At 47.7% G+C, this 23,924-nt stretch overlaps 1 protein-coding gene across 1 annotated transcript in view; it reads left to right on the forward strand.

Moving 5' to 3' along the window:
- LOC143796716 (nuclear pore complex protein Nup160-like) overlaps positions 1-18,437 on the forward strand; it is a 76,374-nt gene extending 57,937 nt beyond the window's left edge. The window contains exons 3-8 of the mRNA XM_077281043.1: positions 12,976-13,071; positions 13,156-13,251; positions 15,372-15,477; positions 15,738-16,705; positions 18,053-18,121; positions 18,273-18,437. Of these exons, the coding sequence (XP_077137158.1) occupies positions 12,976-13,071; positions 13,156-13,251; positions 15,372-15,477; positions 15,738-16,117 (678 nt within the window). The 3' untranslated portion in view covers positions 16,118-16,705; positions 18,053-18,121; positions 18,273-18,437. The remainder of the gene's footprint in view (positions 1-12,975; positions 13,072-13,155; positions 13,252-15,371; positions 15,478-15,737; positions 16,706-18,052; positions 18,122-18,272) is intronic.
- The last annotated feature ends 5,487 nt before the right edge of the window (positions 18,438-23,924 follow it).

A 23,924-nucleotide genomic window follows, 5' to 3' on the forward strand; every position in this document is an offset into this window, starting at 1 on the left:
ACTGAATTGGCGCACTGGAGACGTACTTCGGTGGGGCCCTTCGTGCCATGATCGTTGCCTTCGGTCTGTATGTCCGGTTTCTCGTACCCAGCCTGCTGAAGTTCCTGACGGATTACCTTCTCCTTACTGGTCTTACGCTGACGTCTTCAACAAGCGAGAGGCTGAGAATCTTCCTCCCCATCGTTCTTACGATTGTCCTGTGGAGCTTCTTCCCGGCCGTTCTCCACCTAGGGGAAGGATTTACCCGCTTTCTGCAGCTGAGACCAAATCTATGTCTGAGTACATACAAGAGAACCTAGCTAAAGGATTCATCCGGAAATCCTCCTCCCCTGCTGGAGCAGGGTTCTTCTTTGTGAAGAAGAAGGACGGTTCCTTAAGACCTTGTATAGACTATCGGGGTTTGAACAGCATCACGATTAAGAATCGGTATCCTCTGCCCCTTATACCGGAGCTCTTCGATCGCCTCCGTGGCGCTCGTATTTTTACTAAGTTGGATTTACGAGGCGCTTACAATTTGGTCCGGATCCGCTCTGGCGATGAGTGGAAAACAGCTTTTAACACCCGGGATGGACACTACGAGTATTTAGTCATGCCTTTCGGTCTCTGCAACGCTCCTGCGGTTTTCCAAGAGTTCGTCAACGATGTGTTCCGGGATCTTCTGTACTCTTGTGTTTTGGTTTATTTGGATGATATCCTTATTTTTTCTTCTGATCTTCCGTCACATCGCAGGAGTGTTCGCGAGGTCTTGCAACGCCTAAGAGAAAACCACTTGTATGCCAAGATAGAGAAGTGCTTGTTTGAGCAAACCTCACTACCTTTCCTTGGATACATTGTCTCCGACTCCGGCCTTAAGATGGACCCTGAGAAGGTGAATGCCATTATTAACTGGCCACGGCCCTGCGGAGTGAAAGCCATTCAACGCTTCATCGGATTCGCCAATTACTACAGGCAATTCATCCCACATTTCTCCTCCATGATTCGTCCTCTCTCTTCTCTCACTCGCAAAGGTTCCTGCTCCAAGGATTGGTCTCCTGAGGCCGAGAAGTCCTTTGTTCTTCTCAAGAGATCTTTTTCTTCTGCCCCAGTCTTGCATCACCCGGAGGTGAACAAGCCTTTTATTCTGGAAGTTGACGCCTCCTCTACCGGGGCTGGAGCTGTGCTCTCACAAAAGACTCCTGAGGGTCTAACGGCACCGTGCGGCTTCTTCTCAAAAGCCTTTTCACCCTCTGAACGAAATTACACAATTGGAGATCGAGAATTGCTGGCCATCAAATTGGCTCTAGGCGAGTGGAGATATCTACTGGAGGGCTCGGTACACCCGTTTGTAATCTTCTCCGATCACAAGAATCTTACTTACCTACAGACTGCGCAAAGATTGAATCCACGTCAAGCTAGATGGTCCTTGTTCTTTGCTCGCTTTGAGTTCGAACTTCGTTTTCGGCCCGGCAACAAAAACATAAGAGCTGACGCCCTGTCCAGGTCCTTCCAATCGTCTGATACCGTGGAGGAGCCAGCTTACATCATTGACCCTACTAAGATGGTCACCGTAGCCCCTTTACGGATGTTCCAACCTCCACCGGGTAAAACTCTTGTCTTGGATGAAGACACTAAGAGGGTCTTATCTTGGGGCCATTCTTCCAAATTGGCTGGTCATGCCGGTATTAGAAAGACTTTTCTTCTCATTTCACGTTACTATTGGTGGCCTACTTTGCGTCAAGACGTAAAGGACTTCGTAGCCTCTTGTCCTTCTTGTGCCAGAAACAAGGTACCCAGGCGACTACCGCATGGAAATCTCCTTCCTCTTCCTGTTCCGTCCGCACCTTGGCAACACATCGCAATGGACTTCATCACCGATCTACCTTGCTCTTCCGCCTGCACGGTCATCCTCGTCGTTGTGGACAGATTCTCTAAGATGGCTCACTTCATTCCATTATCCGGTTTACCTTCAGCTCCTGAGTTGGCTAACATTTTTATTCTTAACATCTTCAAATTCCATGGTCTTCCTCAGCACATCGTGTCAGACAGAGGGGTTCAATTTACTTCCCGCTTTTGGAGAGCTTTGTGCAAGCTTTTAAAGGTGAATCTGGACTTCTCTTCCTCGTATCACCCTCAAACTAACGGTCAAGCAGAACGTACCAACCAAACCTTGGCTGCTTATCTTCGGCATTTTTCTAATGCTCACCATAATGACTGGGTCGAACTACTTCCTTGGGCGGAGTTTGCCTATAACAACCATTCCAGCGAGTCCTCCGCAAAGTCTCCATTTTTTGTTGTTTTTGGACGGCATCCGAGTGTTCCCCTACCGGTTTCTCCTGCCTCTGGTGTTCCAGCTGCTGACTCTACGGCTCTCAACTTTTCTTCCATCTGGAGCGAGGTCAAAGGGACCTTAAATCTAGCTTCTTCTAGAATGAAGAGACAAGCAGACAAGAGGCGTTTAGATTCTCCTCCTTTCTCTCCTGGTGACAAAGTTTGGCTTTCTTCAAAATTCATCAGACTCAAGATTCCTTCCTACAAGCTTGGTCCACGGTTCATCGGTCCTTTTGAGATTCTACGTCGAGTCAACGATGTCGCCTACAAGCTGAAATTGCCTGCTTCGCTCCGTATACCCAATACGTTTCATGTCTCTCTTCTCAAACCAGCCGTCTTTAACCGTTTTCATTCTCCCTCTTGTTCCTCTTCTCAACCAGCCAGCACGGACAACATTTTTGAGGTTAAGGACATTTTGGCTGTTAAAAAGGTTCGGGGAAAAGAGTTTTTTCTGGTGGACTGGAAGGGTTTTGGTCCGGAGGAGAGGTCCTGGGAGCCCTTGGAGAACATTGATGCTCCTCGTATTCTTAATAGGTTTTTTGCTACTCTTCGTAAAGGGGGGTATAAGAAGGGGGGTACTGTTACATCCACCGCTACGCTCCAGCGTCGCCGTTCTCACCGCTCCAGCGCTGCACTCCAGCGTCGCCGTTCTCACCGCTCCAGCGCTGCGCTCCTGCGTCCTCGCTCCACCGCTGCTACGTCCCGATCTGCACGCTCCTCTGCAGGTGTTCTTTCTCTGCGCAGGCGCTCTAGCTTCCCTCTAGGACGCAGACCCAGCGTCTCTGCTACCTCCTCCTGAAGTCACATGTTCTTTTCCATCCAATCCCGTTCCTGCTCCTCCTATAAAAGGTAGTTCTTCCTGCTTCCTGGTGCCTGATTGTTTCAGCACTTTTGCTATTACGTTTGGCCCTTCGTATTCCCTGCTCAGTGCCTGCACTCTGTGCCTTACCGTGCTACCTTCCGGTTCTCTCTGGTTCACTCCGTTTCCTCCTTGTTGTTACCTGCAGTCCCTGTTCTTCCTTTCCTGTAGTTTACCTATGGTCTTTGTTTTGTTTTCCTTCCCTCAGCTCCGCTCCGTTCCTGCCTCCCGGCCCTCCAGGCTCTCTAGCTGCTTCCTGTATTCTTCCCCAGTACCCTGCCTTCGTTTATCTCTCTTCCTGGAGCCGTCCCTACTGGTATCTCACCGTGGGTAAGTGACCTCTGGGCTTGCTCCTTGCGGTCCCTGTATAGGGGTCGTTATCTCCTAGGTCGCTCGCCCAGGGGTAGGGCTCCCCACGGTCCAGAGGGTCCACTCTTGTCTCTCCTAGTTTGCTATATCGTTTCTCACTCAGCACAATAAACCTCGCTTCTTATCCTTTCTTGGGGTACCGCCGCGATGAAGTGCAGGCGCGGTCCCGTAACGTTCTTTCTGTTCGCTAGGCCGCTGTCAGGATCCCACCCCTGACAGAGACCCCCCTGAATCTTCCCCTGCAACACCCTCTGCCACAGGATGTTGCCTGGTTCCAACCCAGTCAGCTTCTGACTAACTTCCTATCTAACCCCCAGTTTTACCAGATTGTGAGGAGTGGCCTAATGCATAGCACCCTTAGCTCCCCCTGGAGGCCAGACTGTGAAGTGTATTGGTGTCTGTGATACCTGGTCAGGTGAACTCCTTCAGTGCCATCGGACGTACCATAGCCCCCCTTAGCGGCGGGGCATCAGTACTGCAACGACCAGGACTCTGGGGCGCTGCACTTACTCATACCGCGATTTCCTGGGCCACAATCCTCCTCCCCTGATGCGTTACACTGTGGGATCCAGACTGTGCAGACGCGTCATGCTTGCGCAGTCTATAAAGGCTTTGGACAGAGTGACGCTATCAGCGTTATATTATACTAGCTATTGAACCCGTTCTACGCCCGGGTGGCGAGCATTTATATTGGTATATGGTCTCCATCCTGGTATGTGCTGCTCCCATCTTGCTCTCCCATCCTGTCATGTGCTGCTCCATCCTGCGCCCCCATCCTGTCATGTGGTGCTCCCATCCTGCGCCCCCATCATGTCATGTGCTGCTCCATCCTGCATCCCCATCCTGTCATGTGCTCCCATCCTGCGCCCCCATCCTGTCATGTGCTGTTCCATCCTGTGCCCCCATCATGTCATGTGCTGTTCCATCCTGCGCCTCAATCCGGTCATGTGCTGTTCTATCCTGCGCCTCCATCCTATCATGTGCTGCTCCATCCTGCGTCTCCATCCTGTCATGTGCTCCCATCCTGTGCCCCCATCCTGTGATATGCTGCTCCATCCTACACCCCCATCCTGTCATGTGTGTGCGCCCCCATTCTGTCATGTGCTGCTCCCATCCTGTGCCCCCATTTTGTCATGTGCTGCTCCCATCCTGTGCCCCCATTCTGTCATGTGCTGCTCCCATTCTGTCATGTGCTCCCATCCTGCACCCCCATCCTGTCATGTGTGCGCCCCCATTCTGTCATGTGCTGCTGCCATCGTGCGCAATCATTCTGTCATGTGCTGCTCCCATCCTGCGCCCCCATTCTGTCATGTGGTGCTCCCATCCTGCGCCCCCATTCTGTCATGTGCTGCTCCCATCCTGTGCCCCCATTCTGTTGTAATGTGCTGCACCCATTCTGCCTGTTCCTGTTTCCATTCTGCCATATGTTGCTCTCATCTTTCTCTCTCTGGCTCTACTGCCCGAGTGCGGCTGTGCTGAGTGCGGGCGGCTGTGCGTGGCTGTGCTGAGTGCGGGCGGCTGTGGGTGGCTGTGCTGAGTGCGGGCGGCTGTGCGTGGCGGTGCTGAGTGCGGGCGGCTGTGCATGGCTGTGCTGAGTGCGGGCGGCTGTGCGTGGCGGTGCTGAGTGCGGGCGGCTGTGCATGGCTGTGCTGAGTGCCGGCGGCTGTGCTGAGTGCCGGCGGCTGTGCTGCGTGCCGGCGGCTGTGCTGAGTGCCGACAGCTGTGCTGAGTGCTGGCGGCTGTGCTGAGTGCCGGCGGCTGTGCTTGGTGGTGCTGAGTGCGGGCGGCTGTGCGTGGCTGTGCTGAGTGCGGGCGGCTGTGCGTGGCTGTGCTGAGTGCGGGCGGCTGTGCGTGGCTGTGCTGAGTGCGGGCGGCTGTACGTGGCTGTGCTGAGTGCGGGCGGCTGTGCGTGGCTGTGCTGAGTGCCGGCGGCTGTGCGTGGCTGTGCTGAGTGCGGGCGGCTGTGCTGAGTGCGGGCGGCTGTGCTGAGTGCCGGCGGCTGTGCGTGGCGGTGCTGAGTGCAGGCGGCTGTGCGTGGCGGCGCTGAGTGCAGGTGGCTGTGCGTGGCGGCGCTGAGTGCGGGCGGCTGTGCGTGGCAGCGCTGAGTGCGGGCGGCTGTGCGTGGCGGCGCTGAGTGCGGGCGGCTGTGCGTGGCGGCGCTGAGTGCGGGCGGCTGTGCGTGGCGGCGCTGAGTGCGGGCGGCTGTGCGTGGCGGCGGTGAGTGCGGGCGGCTGTGCGTGGCGGCGGTGAGTGCGGGCGGCTGTGCGTGGCGGCGGTGAGTGCGGGCGGCTGTGCGTGGCTGTGGTGAGTGCGGGCGGCTGTGCTGGGCGGCGAGTGCTGGGGGCCTGAGCAAGCGGGGACACCGGCGCGCTGTGGGGGTCAGGTGCCGGAGTCGCCGCTAGCTCAGGCCCCCGGCACTTGCTATATTTACCTGTCCCCCGTTCCATTCCACTGCTGCGCGCCTCTCTGTCTTTCCGGGGTCCTCTGCCTGTGACTGTTCAGTCAGAGGGCGGCGCGCATTAAGCGCGTCATCGCGCCCTCTGAACTGAACGTCGCAGGCAGGGGAGGAGGTGGAGGACGGAGTAGCACGCATCGGTGGAACGGAGGACAGGTAAATATTGCATACTCACCCTCCTGGCTCGTCCCTGCTTCTCCGTTGGAGATCGCGCTGTGCGTTCAGTGCTTACGCACACCGCAATCTCCTGGGAGCGTCGCTCTGTGGGGTCCAGACTGTGCTTGCGCTTGCGCAGTCTATAAAGGCTTCGGACAGAGTGACGCTCCCAGCGTTATATTATAGATACACACACACACACATTTATTCTATGTGTATCTCTTTATTCTATCGTAATCTAACCTGTCACTCTGATTAAAATGTATGTGGCTGACCATTTGCCGGCTTTTAATCTATCTATCTAGAATATATATATACTGTATATAAATAAAATAAAAAAAAAATATATATATATATATATATATATATACGTTTTGAAGAATATTACGTTTTAAAACTATGTGTAGATGATTAATAACATTTCTGTATGTAAAATCTCATGTTAAAATCGCACTGCAGTCGGATGTAGATTGGATGCTAGGTGTGAAAAGTCAGATTGTACTCGCACAAAAAATGCCTGACACTCACATGACACTTGCATTGCACTCGTCAGACTTTCCTGCAATAAATAGGACCGATTTTTAAATCGCTAGTGTGTCTCCAGCCTGTGTATGTAATAGTGGTGTGAGATCAGTGGCCAAGGTCATTTAACCCCTTAAAATTCAGTTACTTATTCAAATCATTAAAATCAACGCCAACTTTGATGCCAATTCTCATGGCCAGAACCCATTTGGGAAAAGCTAAAGTGACATGAATTTCATGCAGGGCAAAATGCATGTAATAATGGTGTCAGATCAGTGGCCCAAAGTCATTTAACCTCTTAAAAAATCACTTACTCATTCAAATATGTGAAAATGGGCTGTTTGCCCACTTTGATGCCAGTTCCGATGCCCAGTATCCATTTGGGCCAGGCTAAAGGGATCTGAGTTTGATGCAGGCCATCACTATCTGTGAATTTTAATCGTCAGATCAGTGGCCCAAAGTCATTTAACCCCTTGAAAACATCAGTTACTTATTCAAATGTGTGAAAATGGGCTGTGTGCCCACATTGATGCCAGTTCTGATGCCCAGAACCCATTTGGGCCAGGCTGAAGAGACCTGTTTTTGATGTGGGGCCCCCTGTTCTATATGTATGCACTGTGGTATTAGTGGCCTAAAGGCATTTAACCCCTTAAAAACATCAGTTACTTATTCAAATCTGTGAAAATGGGCCACTTTGCCCACTTTGATGCCAGTTCTGATGCCCAGAACCCATTTGGGCCAGGCTGCAGGGATCTGTTTTTGATGTGGGGCTCCCTGTTCTATATGTATGCACTGTGGTATCAGTGGCCCAAAGACATTTAACCCCTTAAAAACATCAGTTACTTATTCAAATCTGTGGAAATAGGCTGTTTGCCCAGTTTGATGCCAATTCTGGTGCCCAGAACCCATTTGGGCCAGGCAGGAGGAACCTTGGTTTGATGCAGGGCATCACTTTCTGTGTATTTTAAGTGTCGTATCAGTGGCCCAAAGGCATTTAACCCCTTAAAAACATCAGTTACTTATTCAAATCCGTGAAAATGGGCTGTTTGCCCACTTTGATGCCAGTTCTGGTGCCCAGAACCCATTTGGGCCAGGCTGAAGGGATCTGGGTTTGATGCAGGGCATCACTGTCTGTGAATTTTAAGTGTCGTATCAGTGGCCCAAAGGCATTTAACCCCTTAAAAACATCAGTTACTTATTCAAATCCGTGAAAATGGGCTGTTTGCCCACTTTGATGCCAGTTCTGGTGCCCAGAACCCATTTGGGCCAGGCTGAAGGGATCTGGGTTTGATGCAGGGCATCACTGTCTGTGAATTTTAAGTGTTGTATCAGTGGCCCAAAGGCATTTAACCCCTTAAAAACATCAGCTACTTATTCAAATCTGTGAAAATTGACTGTCTGCCCACTTTGATGCCAGTTCAGATGCCCAGAACCCATTTGGGCCAGGCTGGAAATAACTGGTTTGGATGTTGGGCGCCCTGTTCTATATGTCTGCAGTGTGAGATCAGTGGCCCAATGGCATTTAACCCTTTCTTCAGCGCTCTTTGTTGCCCACTTTGATGCCCATTTTTGTGCCAGTTTTATTGTTTTTGTAGCCGTTTTTAAGCGAATTCACATTAGGGCTCCTCAATGCATTGTGTTGTATTATTGTGATGATTATTTTTTGTTGTTAAACCTATAAAAAACAGAAAATAAAAAAAAATTGCCGAATAAGAAACTGATGAATAAGAAACCAACTTCAGCTCCGAATAAGAAACTGAACGAATAAGAAACCAACTTCAGCCTCGTTAACCTTTTAGGGGGGGAGAGGGCGCGGGGGGCTCGGGGAGGGCAGGGCGTTGGGGGGTCAGACAGGGGGGGGCAGGGCACGGAGGGCTCAGAGAGGGGGGGAGAGGGCGCAGGGGGCTCAGAGAGGGGGGAGAGGGCGCGGGGAGGCTCAGAGAGGGGGGAGAGGGCGCGGTGGGTCTAAGATGGGGAGAAAGGGCGCTGGGACTCAGAGAGGGGGGAGAGGGCGCTGGGACTCAGAGAGGGGGGAGAGGGCGCGGGGGGGCTCAGAGAGGGGGGAGAGGGCGCGGGGAGGCTCAGAGAGGGCGTGGGGGGCTCAGAGAGGGGGGAGAGGGCGCGGTGGGTCTAAGACGGGGAGAAAGGGCGCGGTGGGTCTAAGACGGGGAGAAAGGGCGCGGGGCCTCGGCGAGGGGGGACAGGGCGCGGGGGCCTCGGCGAGGGGGGAGAGGGTGCGGGGGGGCTCAGAGAGGGGGGAGAGGGCGCGGGGGGCTCAGAGAGGGGGACAGGGCGCGGGGGGCTGTGTATGGATGGATAGGGGGTCCCTTATGGCGGGGGTCCGTGTATGGATGGATAGGGGGTCCCTTATGGCGGGGGTCCGTTTATGGATGGATGGGGGTCCCTTACTGCGGGGGGGCTTGTAAGGATTCCGGACTTTCCTGGTGTCTGTTTGCCCTGATCCAAGATGGAGGCTTGGATCTCACCCTGTCATGGAACTTCCTGTCTGTCTGATTATTTAAGTCCGGGTCTTGTGTTCACCTGTGCCTGAATATTTTGTGCTGCTGGCTCCTGAGCATCTGCCTGTTTGCTGGTTAACTCCCTGCTGCTGCTCACTACTCAGATCTGCCTCGCCCTGTTCAGCTACCTCTCGCCTCTGGAACTGCTGCGACTGGCAGCACACCAGTTTCCTTTGTGTACCAAACCTTTCCCAGTGTTGTGCCTCTTTGCACAACCACACCAGGTGAGCAAGATTCAAGCTGTGTTATCGCTACAAGAAATATTTACTCATCTACTACGCTTAGATGGCGCTCTCCCTCTTTCTCCCCTCGTCCTCTCTTTTCTAGGACGACATTCACATGACGCATCATCTGTGAACTACTGGACTCCTACTTGCAAGTACTGTGCGCACGTATTAACAAGTGTTGCTGGACATCATCATATAAATACTGTGTGCACTAAACCTTATTGGACTTCCTCGTTTAAGTGTCTTGTTTGCCCCCACATAATTTCCTTGCTGGACTGGTTCACATTAGCGGTCGCTCCCCGCTACTCAGTTTGCTGTGACTTTCTATATAGAGCTGAGGATCTCGTTACAATTGCAGAAATATCTGTACTATGTTTTGTTTGCTAACCTGTTGGCTGTTTTCTATATAGAGCTGAGGCTCTCGTTACAATTGCAGAAATATCTGTACTATGTTTTGTTTGCTAACCTGTTGGCTGTTTTCTATATAGAGCTGAAGCTCTCGTTACAATTGCAGAAATATCTGTTAGTTCTGTTTACATTTTCGTTTGTGAGTAAATACATCTTTTGCTGCAACTTTGTTCTCAGACTGGCTTTATCCCATGCTATCAGATTCCGTAGTATCCATATAATTATTACGGGGCTGTTTATGGATAGATAGGGGGTCCCTTAGGGTATGTGCACACGTTGCGGATTTCTTGCAGAAAATTCCTGAAGAAAACCTGAAATTTTCTGCAAGAAATCCGCATTTTTTTTTTTGCGTTTTTTTTCCGTTTTTTTCGCGTTTTTTTAGCATTCTGCAAGCGTAATTAGCTTGCAGAATGCTAAAGTTTTCCAAGCGATCTGTAGCATCGCTTGGAAAACTGACTGACAGGTTGGTCACACTTGTCAAACATAGCGTTTGACAAGTGTGACCAACTTTTTACTATAGATGCAGCTTATGCAGCATCTATAGTAAAAGATAGAATGTTAAAAATAATAAAAAAAATAAAAAAATGCTTATACTCACCCAGACATCTCCTCAGCGGCGTCCGTTCCTCTTTCTCTAGCTGGCGTGTGCGCACAGGACCTTCCGTGACGTCACGGTCCGGTCACGTGAGCGGTCACATGACCGCTCACGACCAATCACAGGACAGTGACGTCATTCGGCGAGGTCCTTCAGCGCACACCAGCTACAGGAACCAGCCAGCGTGCAGCACAGAGGCGGGAACACAGCGCCGGACATCGAGGGTGAGTATAGGACTGTTTTTTATTTTATTTCTTATTTTTTTTACCAATTATATGGTGCCCAGTGCGTGGAGGAGAGTTTCCTCTCCTCCACCCTGGGTACCAACCGCACATAATCTGCTTACTTCCCGCATCGTGGGCACAGCCCCGTGCGGGAAGTAAGCAGATCAATGGACCCCTAGGTGTGCGGAATCCCCGCAATTCCGCATTTTTAATGAACATGTTGCTTTTTTTTCCGCTATGCGATTTTTTCGCGGAAAAAATCGCAACATTTGCACAAAAAATGCGGAATACCTTGTAAATAATAGGAGGCATATGTTAGCGTTTTTTTCGCGTTTTTATCACGTTTTTATAGCGAATTAAACGCGAAAAAAACGCTAACAATCCTGAACGTGTGCACATGGCCTTACTGTGGGGGGCCTGTGTATCTCTGCCCACAATGCCTAGTTTGCAATATGGAAGGAGCACATTCAGGAGCGCGCATTTGGAGCGCGCATTTCTGCCGACGCGCAATTCCCGCATTTCTGCCGATGCGCATTCAGGAGCGCACATTTATGGCTTTCGGCGCGCATTTCGCATGTAAGGAAGGGCGCATTCAGGATCATGGATCCCTATTCTGCCTGTAGTAACCTGTTGCCTTTACACTATGTTCCAAATTATTATGCAAATTACATTTTTATCAGATTTTCCTAAATGGTCGGTGCAAATGACAGTCAGTCTAATAAAAGTCATCACCCGTTAGATTATACATCGAATTTTATTGAAGAAACCTCCCAATGATAACAGTATAATCTCCAAAATGAATAAAAACTCAAAATGCACTGTTCCAAATAATTATGCACAGTAGAATTTCTAAACATTTGATATGTTTTAAAGAACTGAAAATGCTCATTTGTGGAATTTACAGCATTAGGAGGTCACATTCCCTGAACAAAAAAGCTATTTAACGCCAAAACATCCCAACAGGCCAAGTTACATGTTAACATAGGACCCTTCTTTGATGTCACCTTCACAATTCTCGCATCCATTGAACTTGTGAGTTTTTGCTTGTATTTCTTTGCATGAAGTTGGAATAGCTTCCCAGAGCTGCTGTTTTGATGTGAACTGCCTCCCACCCTCATAGATCTTTTGCTTGATGATCCTCTAAAGGTTCTCTTTAGGGTTGAGGTCAGGGGAAGATGGTCGCCACACCATGAGTTTATCTCCTTTTATGCCCATAGCAGCCAATGACTCAGAGATATTCTTTGCAGCATGAGATGGGGCATTGTCAGCATGAAGATGATTTTGCTCCTGAAGGAACGTTTCTGCATTTTAGACCATAGAAGAAAGTTTTCAGTCAGAAACTCTATATACTTTGCAGAGGTCATTTTCACACCTTCAGGAACCTTAAAGGGCCTTACCAGTTGTTTCCCATGATTCTGGCCCAAAACATGACTCCTCCACCTCCTCGCTGATGTTGCAGCCTTGTTGGGACATGGTGGCCATCCACCAACCATCCACTACTCCATCCATCTGGACCATCCAGGGTTGCTCAACACTTATCAGTAAACAAGACTGTTTGGAAATTAGTCTTCATGTATGTGTGGGCCCAATACAACCATTTCTGCTTGTGAACACTGTTTAAGGGTGGCCGAATAGTTGGTTTATGCACCACAGCAAGCCTTTGAAGGATCCTACACCTTGAGGTTCGAGGGACTCCAGAGGCACCAGCAGCTTCAAATATCTGTTTGCTGCTTTGTAATAGCTTTTAAGCAGCTGCTCTCTTAATCCAATGAACTTGCCTGGCAGAAATCTTCCTCATTATGCCTTTATCAGCACAAACACATTTGTGCTCAGATACAGCCACAAATCTCTTAACAGTATGATGATCACGCTTATGTTTTTGGAAAATTTCTAATGTTTTCATCCCTTCAACAAGGCATTGCACTATTTGATGCTTTTCAGCATCAGAGAGATCCTTTTTCTTTCCCATAATACTTGAAAACTGTGACCTGCTTAATAATGTGGAACATCATTTTTAAGTAGTTTTCCTTTAATTAGAATCACCTGGAAAACCAATTATCACGTGTTTAAGATTGATTTCAGTGATCCATTGAGCCGAGACACAATACCATCCACGAGTTTATTTGAAAAACAAAACAATTAAATCTTTATGACACTTAAATCCAATTTGCATAATAATTTGGAACACAGTGTATTCCCAGCGGATCCGTATTCTGCCTGTAGTAGCCTGTTGCTTGTATTCCCAGCGTATCCGTATTCTGCCTGTAGTAACCTGTTGCCTTTATTCCCAGCGTCCGTATTCTGCCTGTAGTAAATTGTTGCCTGTATTCCCAGGTGCTGCATCTCCTGGAACGTGTGGATTTTCCAGAGCTGCTGATTCAATTAGCAACATTGGCTATTTCGGAGACTGTGGATGGCCTGAAAAGTCAGGTAATGCCATGTACAAGCTCTCGTCTCCTGCTCTATGTATCTATGATATTTTTGGGTGAGTGACCAGATGTCTCCTGATTGTAGGCAACTTTGAGGACTCGTATCTTGCAAGCGTCACCTGGATTTCGGACACAACCGCCAGTCGTACAACGCTGTCACGCATTTTCCCGATCACAGCAGGTGAGACGGAAGTCCGATTACTCGTGGTGTGGGGTGCAGGGCTGACAGCTCGTGGTGTGGGGTGGAGGGTTGACAGCTCGTTGTGTGGGGCGGAGGTGTGTACGTTGTGCCTGAGCCTTAGACCCCAGCGTATGCTCCATACATGGCCAAATGGAGGATGGAAGCATATCTTTTTAGTGACAGGCCCTGATCATGAGCCGCTACGTACACCGGCTCCTGGCCTGTAACATACATGCACCTCAATGGTTGGGAATGTATTAAAGGCACCGCAGGAAATAGCAATGGGCAGAAATCTCACAGTGACCCCACTTGTTAAAGTGAACCTGTCACGTCGGTTTGCCCCTGTAAGCTGCGTACACCGCCTTTCAGGGCATATATACAGTATTCTATAATGCTGTAGATAAGCCCCCGGTTCAACCTGAAATAGAAGAAAAACAAGTTTTATTATACTCACCCTGGGGTGGTCGGTTCCGATGGGTGTCTCAGGTCCAGGTCCTCCCATCTTCATGAAATGATGTCCTCCTCCTTGCTTTGTGTCGTGGCCACGGCGCAGGCGTACTTATCTGCCCTGTTGAGGGCAGAGTAAATTACAGCAGTGAGCAGGTGCCTGGAAAGGTCAGAGAGGCCCAGAGACTGCAGTACTTTGCTGTACCCTCAACAGGGCAGATCAGTACGGCTGCGCAGGAGACGCGACACGAAGCAAGGAAGAGGACGTCATCGTATGAAGATGGGAGCCTCTGGACCGCGATGCCCATCGAACGGGACAGCCCCCCCTCCCCCTCCTGGGTGAGTATAATCTAACTTGTTTTTCTTCTATTTCAGGTTAGAGCGGAGGCTTATCTACAGCATTACAGAATACTGTAGATTAGCCGTGAAGGGCAGTGGCCGCAGCTTAGGCCTCTTTCACACTTCCATCTTTGAGCTCCCATCACAATCCGTCGATTTTTGAAAAAACAGGATCCAGCAAATTTTTCTGCTGGATCCTGTTTTCCTCATAGACTTGTATTAGCAACGGATTGTGACGGATGGCCTTCCGTTTCATCGTGCAGTGGATCCGTCGGAAAATTGCTGTCCGTCAGGTGGAGAAAACATTCAGAGGAATGTTTTTTCTGCACATCGTAAAATCGCTCAGCGACGGATCCTGCACTGTCCGTCGTTGGGTATAATGGAAGCCTATGGACACAGGATCCGTCGCTGACCGTCAAAAGCAGGAATCCAGCGACGGGTCCCATCTTTTGAAACTGATCATGCGTGGAAGAATTTCCTGTGAGGGAAATTGTCTCTCGCTCTCTTGTTACTATTGATGCTGCCTATGCAGCATCAATAGTAAAAAGATATCATGTTACAAATATTTTAAAATTTTTTAAAAAAATCGCAATATTCTTACCTTCCGGGGTCCCGCGCAGCGTTACCGATGCTCCCGATGCCGCCGGCAGCTTCCGTTTCCAGTAATGCATTGCGAAATGATCCGATGACCTCGCGGTCTAGCAAAACCGCTAGGTCTTCTGGGTTATTGGCGCAATGCATTACTGGGAACGCTAGCTGCCGGGAGCATCGGTAACGCTGCACGGGACGCCTGAAGGTAAGAATATTGCGATTTTTGTTTTTTCTTTCTTTTCACCTGGGTTGTGTTGTATATGCGTTTTCGCAGCGGAAAACCGCTGCGAAGACGCATACACAACAGGTGCACATAGCCTCGATGGGTCTGTCAGGAAAATGGGCCCAGTGCTCACGTTTTCCACAATCTTCACAGGATCCGTCATTTCAACTTCTTGACGGATCTTGTGCAGATTTGGAAGACGGAAGTGTGAAAGAGGCCTTACAGGGCCTAACGACGTGTCAGGTTCCCTTGAACCCTCACTTAGCCAGAGTAGGTGCCCAGTTACATGCTGCGGGAGTGCTGGAATATTAGGGGCTGGTTGGTTCCTCATCCCCCGTCCCCCCTTTTTGCAAATAGCTGGATTGCCTTCGGCAGCTGGTCATAATCCTGTGTGAACGTTCACAGCTTAATGAACTTGTGGAATTCCCTTACGTGAATTTACAGTGAGGTGAGCGTCGCCCAGCCGGAGCCATCGTCTTCTTACCGAGCCAGCTGTATATCACTGCTGTGTCTCCCTCAGGTTGTGAGCATCATTGAAGCTCGGGCTCAAGTGGTGGATCTGCTGACCCATAATTACTATGAGATCCTGTATGCTTTCCATATTCATCGGCACAACTATCTGAAAGGTATCGGGGGTTTTACTCTTCTGATCTTATCTCTATTAAGAGATTGTATTACAAATTCTGGAGCCGCTAATTTTAGTACTGTACATTCCTCCTGGACATATGTGCGTTATGTGAAGCCCTCCATTTTTCTTTGCACACAGAGGGGGGGGCACACTCGGGGGTCAGGTAGTTATCCGTCGTATTTGAGATTGTACCCTCTAGTGATATCCATTCCTCTTTTGATTTCCGTCTCTGCTGAATGTCGTTGTCTCCTTCCTCAGCCGACACCGTGATGATTGTGTACAGGATGCATCTCAGCAGAGAGGTCCGAACTCTTATAGGTCTTCAGAAGCAAGTGAATGCATACCTGGCGTGTCTGACCTGTCTGCAACTTATACGTTCCGAATACTCCTGGATTGTGCAGCCGGCGTTGGGGGCAGTGGGAAAGAAATGTATAGTTACAGGGGTTTTCCTGTCCAGGGATGGATTCTCGTCTCAGGCGTTCATGGTAAAATCTGTCAGTCAGCACAAGTGTATGCCATTTAGTATTATAGCATCATTTTTTTTATTACAGCACCATTTATTGCAGTACACTATATTACGCCATTTACCAAACTCTTCATTAAGTCACAGAACCGGCGCAGCACACCCATATCCGTAGCTTCAACCCTTAAAGTTATATTGGGGTCCAAGCCGTGAACGAACTCTGTCTATGCGCTGGTCGGAGCTGTGGAAATGGCTGAGCTGGTCGTGCAATGCCATATCTGTAAGTGGATGGGCTACGGCCGATGTGTCTGTAACTCTGAACACTTGACATATTCCCATCAGTGAGTGAGATAAGAAAGTCCCTTTTATTTACCCCACATAACCAGAGCAATTTATTTTGCATGATCCAGATTGATAAACTTCTCCGTCTAGAAACTTCTGTTATAAATTTTTAATCATTGCGATCCAGTATACTTCTCACCAGTGGCCTCTGTCTGTCTTGTCTCCTTTGGTTTGACTGCTGTATTCGTCCATCGATCACCTTCTGCAAGCGCTGGAAGAAAATAACAGCCGGCTAAACCGAGAGGGAAGAGCCGCAGTCACCGTCACACATGCGTGTGGTGTTCGGAGGGCTTGGTATATGCTCGAATTATAGGACTTGTCCTCCATTAGGCGCTGCACATTCTGCCGCCATACTTACCGGATGCCACAGTAGACCCCATTCTAAGTCTGTGCTGCCTGGTGCTGCTGGGATGATTAACATGTAAGGCCTCATACCCATTTGTGCGAGAAACAGACGAGTGCAATCCAATAAAAAATCAGATTGCACTCGGACCAATGTTATTCAATAGGGGACTTCTCATTTGCGAGATTTTTCTCATCCTAAATAGGACTGATAAAACAAATCGCACCATGCAGAGTGCGCTCTGATTTTTTTTACGCACCGGTGTCCTTAGAAAAGCCGGTAATTCATGTGCAGTGTACAATAAAATCACACTGACAGGTTAGAATAGACTAGATATCTATATACATAGAATAGGTATATATATATATATATATATATAATCTCTTAATATTTCATAGATAGCAGAAAAGCTGGTAATTCAATTGTCGGTTTCTGCATAATCATTACAGAAGCCGACAAGATATGAGACATGGTTTACATACAGTGAACCATTGCATATTCGTTAGATTTTTATATGTCCCTCACTAATAGTGTTAGTAGTGTGTGTGTGTGTGTAAAATTTTGGAGCTGTAGGTGTTAAATTAAAGGATTATTACACACAACAGTATCACGGATCTGCCTGTTGTGTTCCTTGGTCTTCATGATGCTCTCTGTGCTTCAAACAGAACCCTGAGACTATCACAGAGCAGGTGCATTTATACGGAGACTTGATTACACACAGGTGGATTTTATTTATCATCATTAGGCATTTAGGACAATATTGGATCATTCAGAGGTCCACAATGAACTTCTGCACTGAAAGTAAAGGGGCCGAATAATATTGCATGCCCCACTTTTCAGTTTTTGAATTTCCACAAAAAATTAAAATAACCAATAAATTTCGTTCAACTTCACAATTGTGTTCCACTTGTTGATTCTTCACAAAAAATCTACATTTGGTATCTTTATGTTCGAAGCATGACATGTGGGCAAAAGGTTCCAGGGGGTCGAATACTTTCACAAGGCTATATATATATATATATATATGTATATATACACACCTATACTATGTGTATATTTCCATTCAATCTATTGTATTGTAACCTGTCAGTGTGATTTTACTGTATGCACACAGGAATTGCCAGCTGTTCTATCACATTTATATTTATTTTTATATATATACACACACACACATATATATATATATATATATATATATATATATATACACATACATACATGTGTGTGTTTTGATAAATATTTAGTATTAAAATGATGTGTGAATGACAGAACTGCTGTATGTAAAAGCTCATGTTCAAATCGCATTGCATACGGATGTTGCGATAAAAAAATTGCATTGATCTCGCATGACATTCGCATGTTTCTTTCTTTTTTTCTGTCCGGAAATTGGACCTTTTTTTTTTTTTATTGCAAATGGGTATGAAGCCTAAGGATGAGAACCGGCAAAGCCACAGCTTGTCCTCCACATGCGCCTGGATTCCGTGACCGTTTATGGTGAGAATTCACATCACATGACCGTCATGACTAATGGTGATGTCATTCATGGTGACGTAATGCCACACTCAGAAACTGTGAGGGATTAGCTATGGCAGCCAGGCTCAGACCATGTGTGTACCATTAATGTCTTCCTCCATTTCCTTTACAGCTGCGGGAGAAGCTCAGTGACAAACTCAACTACTACTTTCAGAAGTTGGGAGACGCCACGTCGCATCTGCTCCATTGGAGAAGCGAGCACCGCTATGTGCTCCATGGTTTTCCCCTTTATATCTGTATTTAGTCATTTTTGTATAATAAAATTTTATATTTTCTATGTTTTTGCGATACTGAGTCGCTGGTTTCTCGGTAATGGGCCGTGTCCTCAGCATTAGATAATTTACATCAAGTTTATAGTTTATATTAATTTAACCGCTAGCAGACTCCGCCCCTCCCATTAAGCCCTTCCCACTTTTTAGAACTGTGTCATAAAGGTGGGCCCAGCTGGCGGAGCGTAAGTAATGGCTCTTTTGTAGCTGCTTGCAAGCAGTGAATTGAAACATCCCCGTTCTTGCATTTTCACAACTGCCACGATATAAACACGAGCGGCTCGTGGTCCTCGTCCTCATGGGTCTCGTGTACAGATGTCATCGGTATGGGCGACGATGTGGTGCTGATCTGCTGCAGCAGCGTTGGAGGCGCTGCCATGGTGGGCATGAGCTTTCATCCCTTGAACTGTTCTCTTTTTAAAGGGGTTGTCCATGAACGTGACATTGATGGTCTCATTAGAGTATGTCATCTGTGTGTGATCTGTGGGGGTGCGACACCGGCACCTCCGCCTTTTAAGTTGTTAGATGGAACTTGTCAGTCCCTGCGCTGCACAGCTCCGCCGTCAGACGTGCTGTACCCGACCTTGGACACAGCTTCGGTGACGCCGCTGTGCTGTGGGTGTCGGTGATTGAGCAGCTCCGGCTGCCACCAGGGAAGAGCTAACAGCCAAGATGGCGGGTGTAACCAGTGGTAAAGACAGGCTATCAATGTTAACCCCTTATTGACCAAGGCAATTTTTACATTTCTGACCACTGTCCCTTTATGAGGTTGTAACTCTGGAATGCTTCAACGGATCTTGGCGATTCTGACATTGTTTTCTCGTGACATATTCTACTTCATGATAGTGGTAAAATTTATTTGATATTACCTGCTTTTATTTGTGTAAAAAATGGAAATTTGGCGAAAATGTTGCAATTTCCCAACTTTGAATTTTTATTCCCTTAAATCACAGAGATATGTCACCCAAAATACTTAATAAGTAACATTTCCCACAAGTCTACTTTACATCAGAACAATTTTGGAAACAATTTTTTTTTGGTTAGGGAGTTATAAGGGTCAAAATTGACCAGCAATTTTTCATTTTTACAACAAAATTTACAAAACCATTTTTGTTAGGGACCACCTCATATTTGAAGTCACATTTAGGAGTCTATATAGCAAAAAATACCCAAAAGTGACACCATTCTAAAAACTGCACCCCTCAAGCTGATCAAAACCACGTTCAAGAAGTTTATTAAGTCTTCAGGTGCTTCTTGAGAGCTAAAGCAATGTTGAAGGAAAAAAATGAAAATTTAACTTTTTAGTCATGAAAACTATCTTTTAGCAACAATTTTTTTATTTTCCCAAAGGCAACAGGAGAAATTGGACTGCAAAAGTTGTCCAATTTGTCCTGAGTATGCCGATACCCCATATGTGGGGGGGAACCACTGTTTGGGCGCATGGCAGGGCTCAGAAGGGAAGGAGCGCCATTTGACTTTTTTAAGCTAAAATTAGCTGGAATTGAGATCGGACGCCATGTCGCGTTTGGTGAGCCGATGATGTGCCTAAACAGTGGAAACCCCCCACAAGTGACCCCATTATGGAAACTAGACCCCCTAAGGAACTTATCTAGATGTGTGGTGAGCATTTTATCCCCCAAGTGCTTCACAGAAGTTTATAAAGCCCGGGCGTGAAAATAAAAAATCATATTTTTTCCACAAACATGATGGTTTAGTCCCCTATTTTTTATTTTCACAAGGGTAACAGGAGAAAATGGATCGCAAAAGTTGTTGTCCAATTTGTCCTGAGTACGCTGGTACCCCATATGTGGGAAAAAACTACTGTTTGGGCACACGTCTGGGCTCGGAAGGGAAGTAGTGACGTTTTGGAATGCAGGCTTTGATGGAATGTTCTGCGGCCGTCGTGTTCCATTTGACGAGCCCCTGATGTGCCTAAGCAGTGGAAACCCCAAAGTGACCCCATTTTGGAAACTAGACCCCCTAAGGAACTTGTCTAGATGTGTGGTGAGAACTTTGAACCCCCAAGTGTTTCACTAAAGTTTATAACGCCCGGGTGTGAAAATAAAAAATCCTATTTTTTTGCCCACAAAAATTATCTTTTAGTCCCCAATTTTTTTTATTTCCCAAGGGTAAAAGGAGAAATTGGACCGCAAAAGTTGTTGTCCAATTTGTCCTGAGTACGCTGGTACCCCATATGTGGGAAAAATATAGTTCTTACCGATAACGGTATTTCTCTGAGCCCATGACGGCACCACGGAGAGAGGGGATCCGCCCACCAAGGACAGGAAACCTATGGATAAAAAGGCGGTACCACTCTCCTGCATCAGTTTGTTTACATAGAGAATGATGGGAGACTACTAAGGCATTTGTATATTTTAACTGTTTTAGCCTAGTAAGATACCGCGTGACTTTAACTAAAAATAGATTATGAATAGACTATGGCACTGTTTGAATGTGCACACCCATAAGTGAAGGGAGGGAATGTACGGGTGCCGTCATGGGCTCAGAGAAATACCGTTATCGGTAAGAACTATATTTTTCTCTGATCGCCCATGACGGCACCACGGAGAGAATTGCATAGATAGTACATTCAGGGAGGGACCACTGCTTCCAGAACCCTTTTACCGAAGGTAAGATCTGAAGAAGAGATTAGGTCCAATCTATAGTGCCTATAGAATGTGGATGGTGAGGACCAGGTAGCAGCTCTACATATCTGGTCTATAGAAGCTCCGGCCTTCTCCGCCCAGGAAGTTGCCACTGCCCTTGTCGAGTGCGCCTTAACCTCCCCGGGAACGGACCTCCCACTTGCCGAGTATGAAAGACTGATGGCGTCCGTGATCCATCTTGCTATGGTGGCTTTAGAAGCTTTTTTCCCCTTCCGGGGACCCTGGAAACACACAAACAGAGAGGAATCCTCCCTACTCTCTCTAGTGGCCTCTAGGTAGTGTAAGAGACACCTTCTTACATCCAGTGTATGTAATGTTTGTTCCTCCTTATTTGTAGGGTTGGGACAGAAGGAGGGGAGAGATATCTCTTGAGACCTGTGAAATTTCGAAGCCACTTTCGGGAGATATGCTGGGTCTGTTTTTAAAATAACCCTATCCTCTAAAAATTGTGTGTAAGGAGGATTAACAGAGAGCCTGTAAGTCGCTAACCCTACGGGCAGAAGTGAGGGCGACTAACAGGGCGGTTTTGAGAGACAGGTTTTTTATTGAAGTTTCATGTAATGGTTCAAATGGTGGACTAGTCAGGGCTTTAAGGACCAAGTTTAAGTCCCATTGTGGAACTACTTTTACTGGCAGAGGCCTCGATCTTCCTGCTGCTCTGATAAATCTAGAGACCCACCTATTTGAAGCTAAGTCAAAATTGAATAATGCTCCCAGTGCCGCCACATGAACTTTTAGGGTACTGGTGGCTAAACCCATCTCCAAGCCTTTTTGTAGGAACTCTAATATGGAATTAAGGGGAATCTCCTTCCCTATTTTTGCACCTGAAGAAGACAAAAACTTTTGCCATATTTTGCCGTACTGTTTTGTTGTAACCGGCTTCCTACTTTTTAACAGGGTTGAGATTAAACCCGAAGAGAAGCCTCTGTTTTCTAGTATTTTCCTCTCAAGAGCCAGGCTGTCAAGTGCAAGTTCTTGACTTGTGGATGACAGACTGGGCCCTGCGACAATAGATCCTGGAGGTCTGGTAATACCCACGGGTCGGATATTGACATCTTCCTCATCCATGAGAACCAAGGTCTCTTCGGCCAGAACGGGGCAATCAAGATGACCAATGCCCCGTCCTCCCGAATCTTCCTCAGCACTGCTGGAATCAGAATGAGAGGAGGAAAGGCATAGACCAGATGGTGACCCCAAGAAATCAGGAAAGCGTCCACGGCTACTGGGTTCCCCAAGGGAGATAGGGAGCAGAAGGAGGCTACTTTTTTGTTTAAATGGCTCGCGAAGAGATCTATTTTGGGAACCCCCCATTTTTGTGTGATCTGAGTAAATATCACTGGATTTAGTTCCCATTCCCCCTGTTTTAGGCTGGATCGACTTAGAAAGTCTGCCTTGTAATTGTCTACACCCTTTATGTGTAGGCTTGTCAGGGATAGAAGATTGCTCTTGGCTATTTGAAGGATTGAGCTGGTCACTTCCATTAGATTTTTGGAACGGGTACCCCCCTGATGATTTAGGTAAGATACTACTACTTGATTGTCCGACATCACCCTCACATGGTGAGATTGAAGGACTCCCAAGAATTCCTGAAGGGCAAATTTTACTGCCAGGAGTTCCTTCATATTGGAGGAATTGTTTGCGAGGGACGGAGACCAAATGCCCTGGGCTACTAGGTCACCCAGATGAGCCCCCCATCCTGAGGGGCTTGCGTCCGTAGTTAGGACCTTCGAGATCGGGATTACCCATGGGACTCCCTGGGAAAGATTTTCCTGCAACGTCCACCAGGTCAGAGAGTTTTTGGTGTGAGGAGACAATGTTAACCGCCCGTCTAAATGCTCTCCTAGAAGGATTTGCTCTGATAGTAGCTGCCATTGGAGATCTCTTGAATGTAGTTGGGCCCACTGGACCGCCGGGATGCAAGAGGTCATAGAGCCTAATAGGGACATGCCCTGCCGGAGTGTTATGGAGGGAAGAGATTGTACTCTTTAACGCTAAACTTTTTATCTTTTGTATTTTGCTCTCTGGGAGCCGACATTCCATTTGTTTGGAGTCTAGAGTGAGACCTAGGTACTCCTGAACCTGAGAAGGCACCAGTCTGGATTTTTCTAGGTTTATTAGCCAACCCAGATCTTTTAGAGAATGAATCACTAGATCTAGTTGACTCTTGCAGTGTTGCGGGGAGGAGCCTATCACCAGGAAATCGTCCAGATATGGTATGATCAGGGTGTTTTCTTCCCTGAGGTGAGCCATTACCTCCACAACCAACTTTGTAAAAACCCTCGGGGCTATTGCTAAGCCAAATGGTAGAGCTGAGAACTGGAAGTGACTTAGGACTCCTTGGATGTGGACTGCCAGTCTGAGGAATTTTTGGTGATCCTTGTGTATTGGGACGTGATAATATGCGTCATTTAGGTCCAGGACCACCATGAAGCATTGAGGAAACAGCATTTTGATAGATGATTTTACTGTTTCCATCTTGAATGCTTGAACCTCTAGGTAGTTGTTTAGGTTTTTTAAATTGATAATGGTCCTGAAGGAACCATCTGGCTTTTTCCTCAGGAATAGAGGGGAATAGTACCCTTGCCCTCTTTCCTGAGGGGGAACTTCCAGGAGTACTCCTTTTTTTACTAACCCGACAACCTCGTTTTCTAGCGTCAACTGCTCTTCTGCCGAGGATCTTGTGGGTGTTATCTTGAAAGAGGGACGAGGGTACCTTTTGAATGTTAGCCTCAGTCCCGACTCTATGATGTTTAGTATCCATCGACTTGAGGTAATCTTTTCCCAGGCTGGGAGAAAGAGAGATAATCTCCCCCCCACCTGGGGCGAACC

This window comes from Ranitomeya variabilis, chromosome 1 (genome assembly GCF_051348905.1).
Source record: "Ranitomeya variabilis isolate aRanVar5 chromosome 1, aRanVar5.hap1, whole genome shotgun sequence".
Classification (NCBI taxonomy): Eukaryota; Metazoa; Chordata; class Amphibia; order Anura; family Dendrobatidae; genus Ranitomeya; species Ranitomeya variabilis.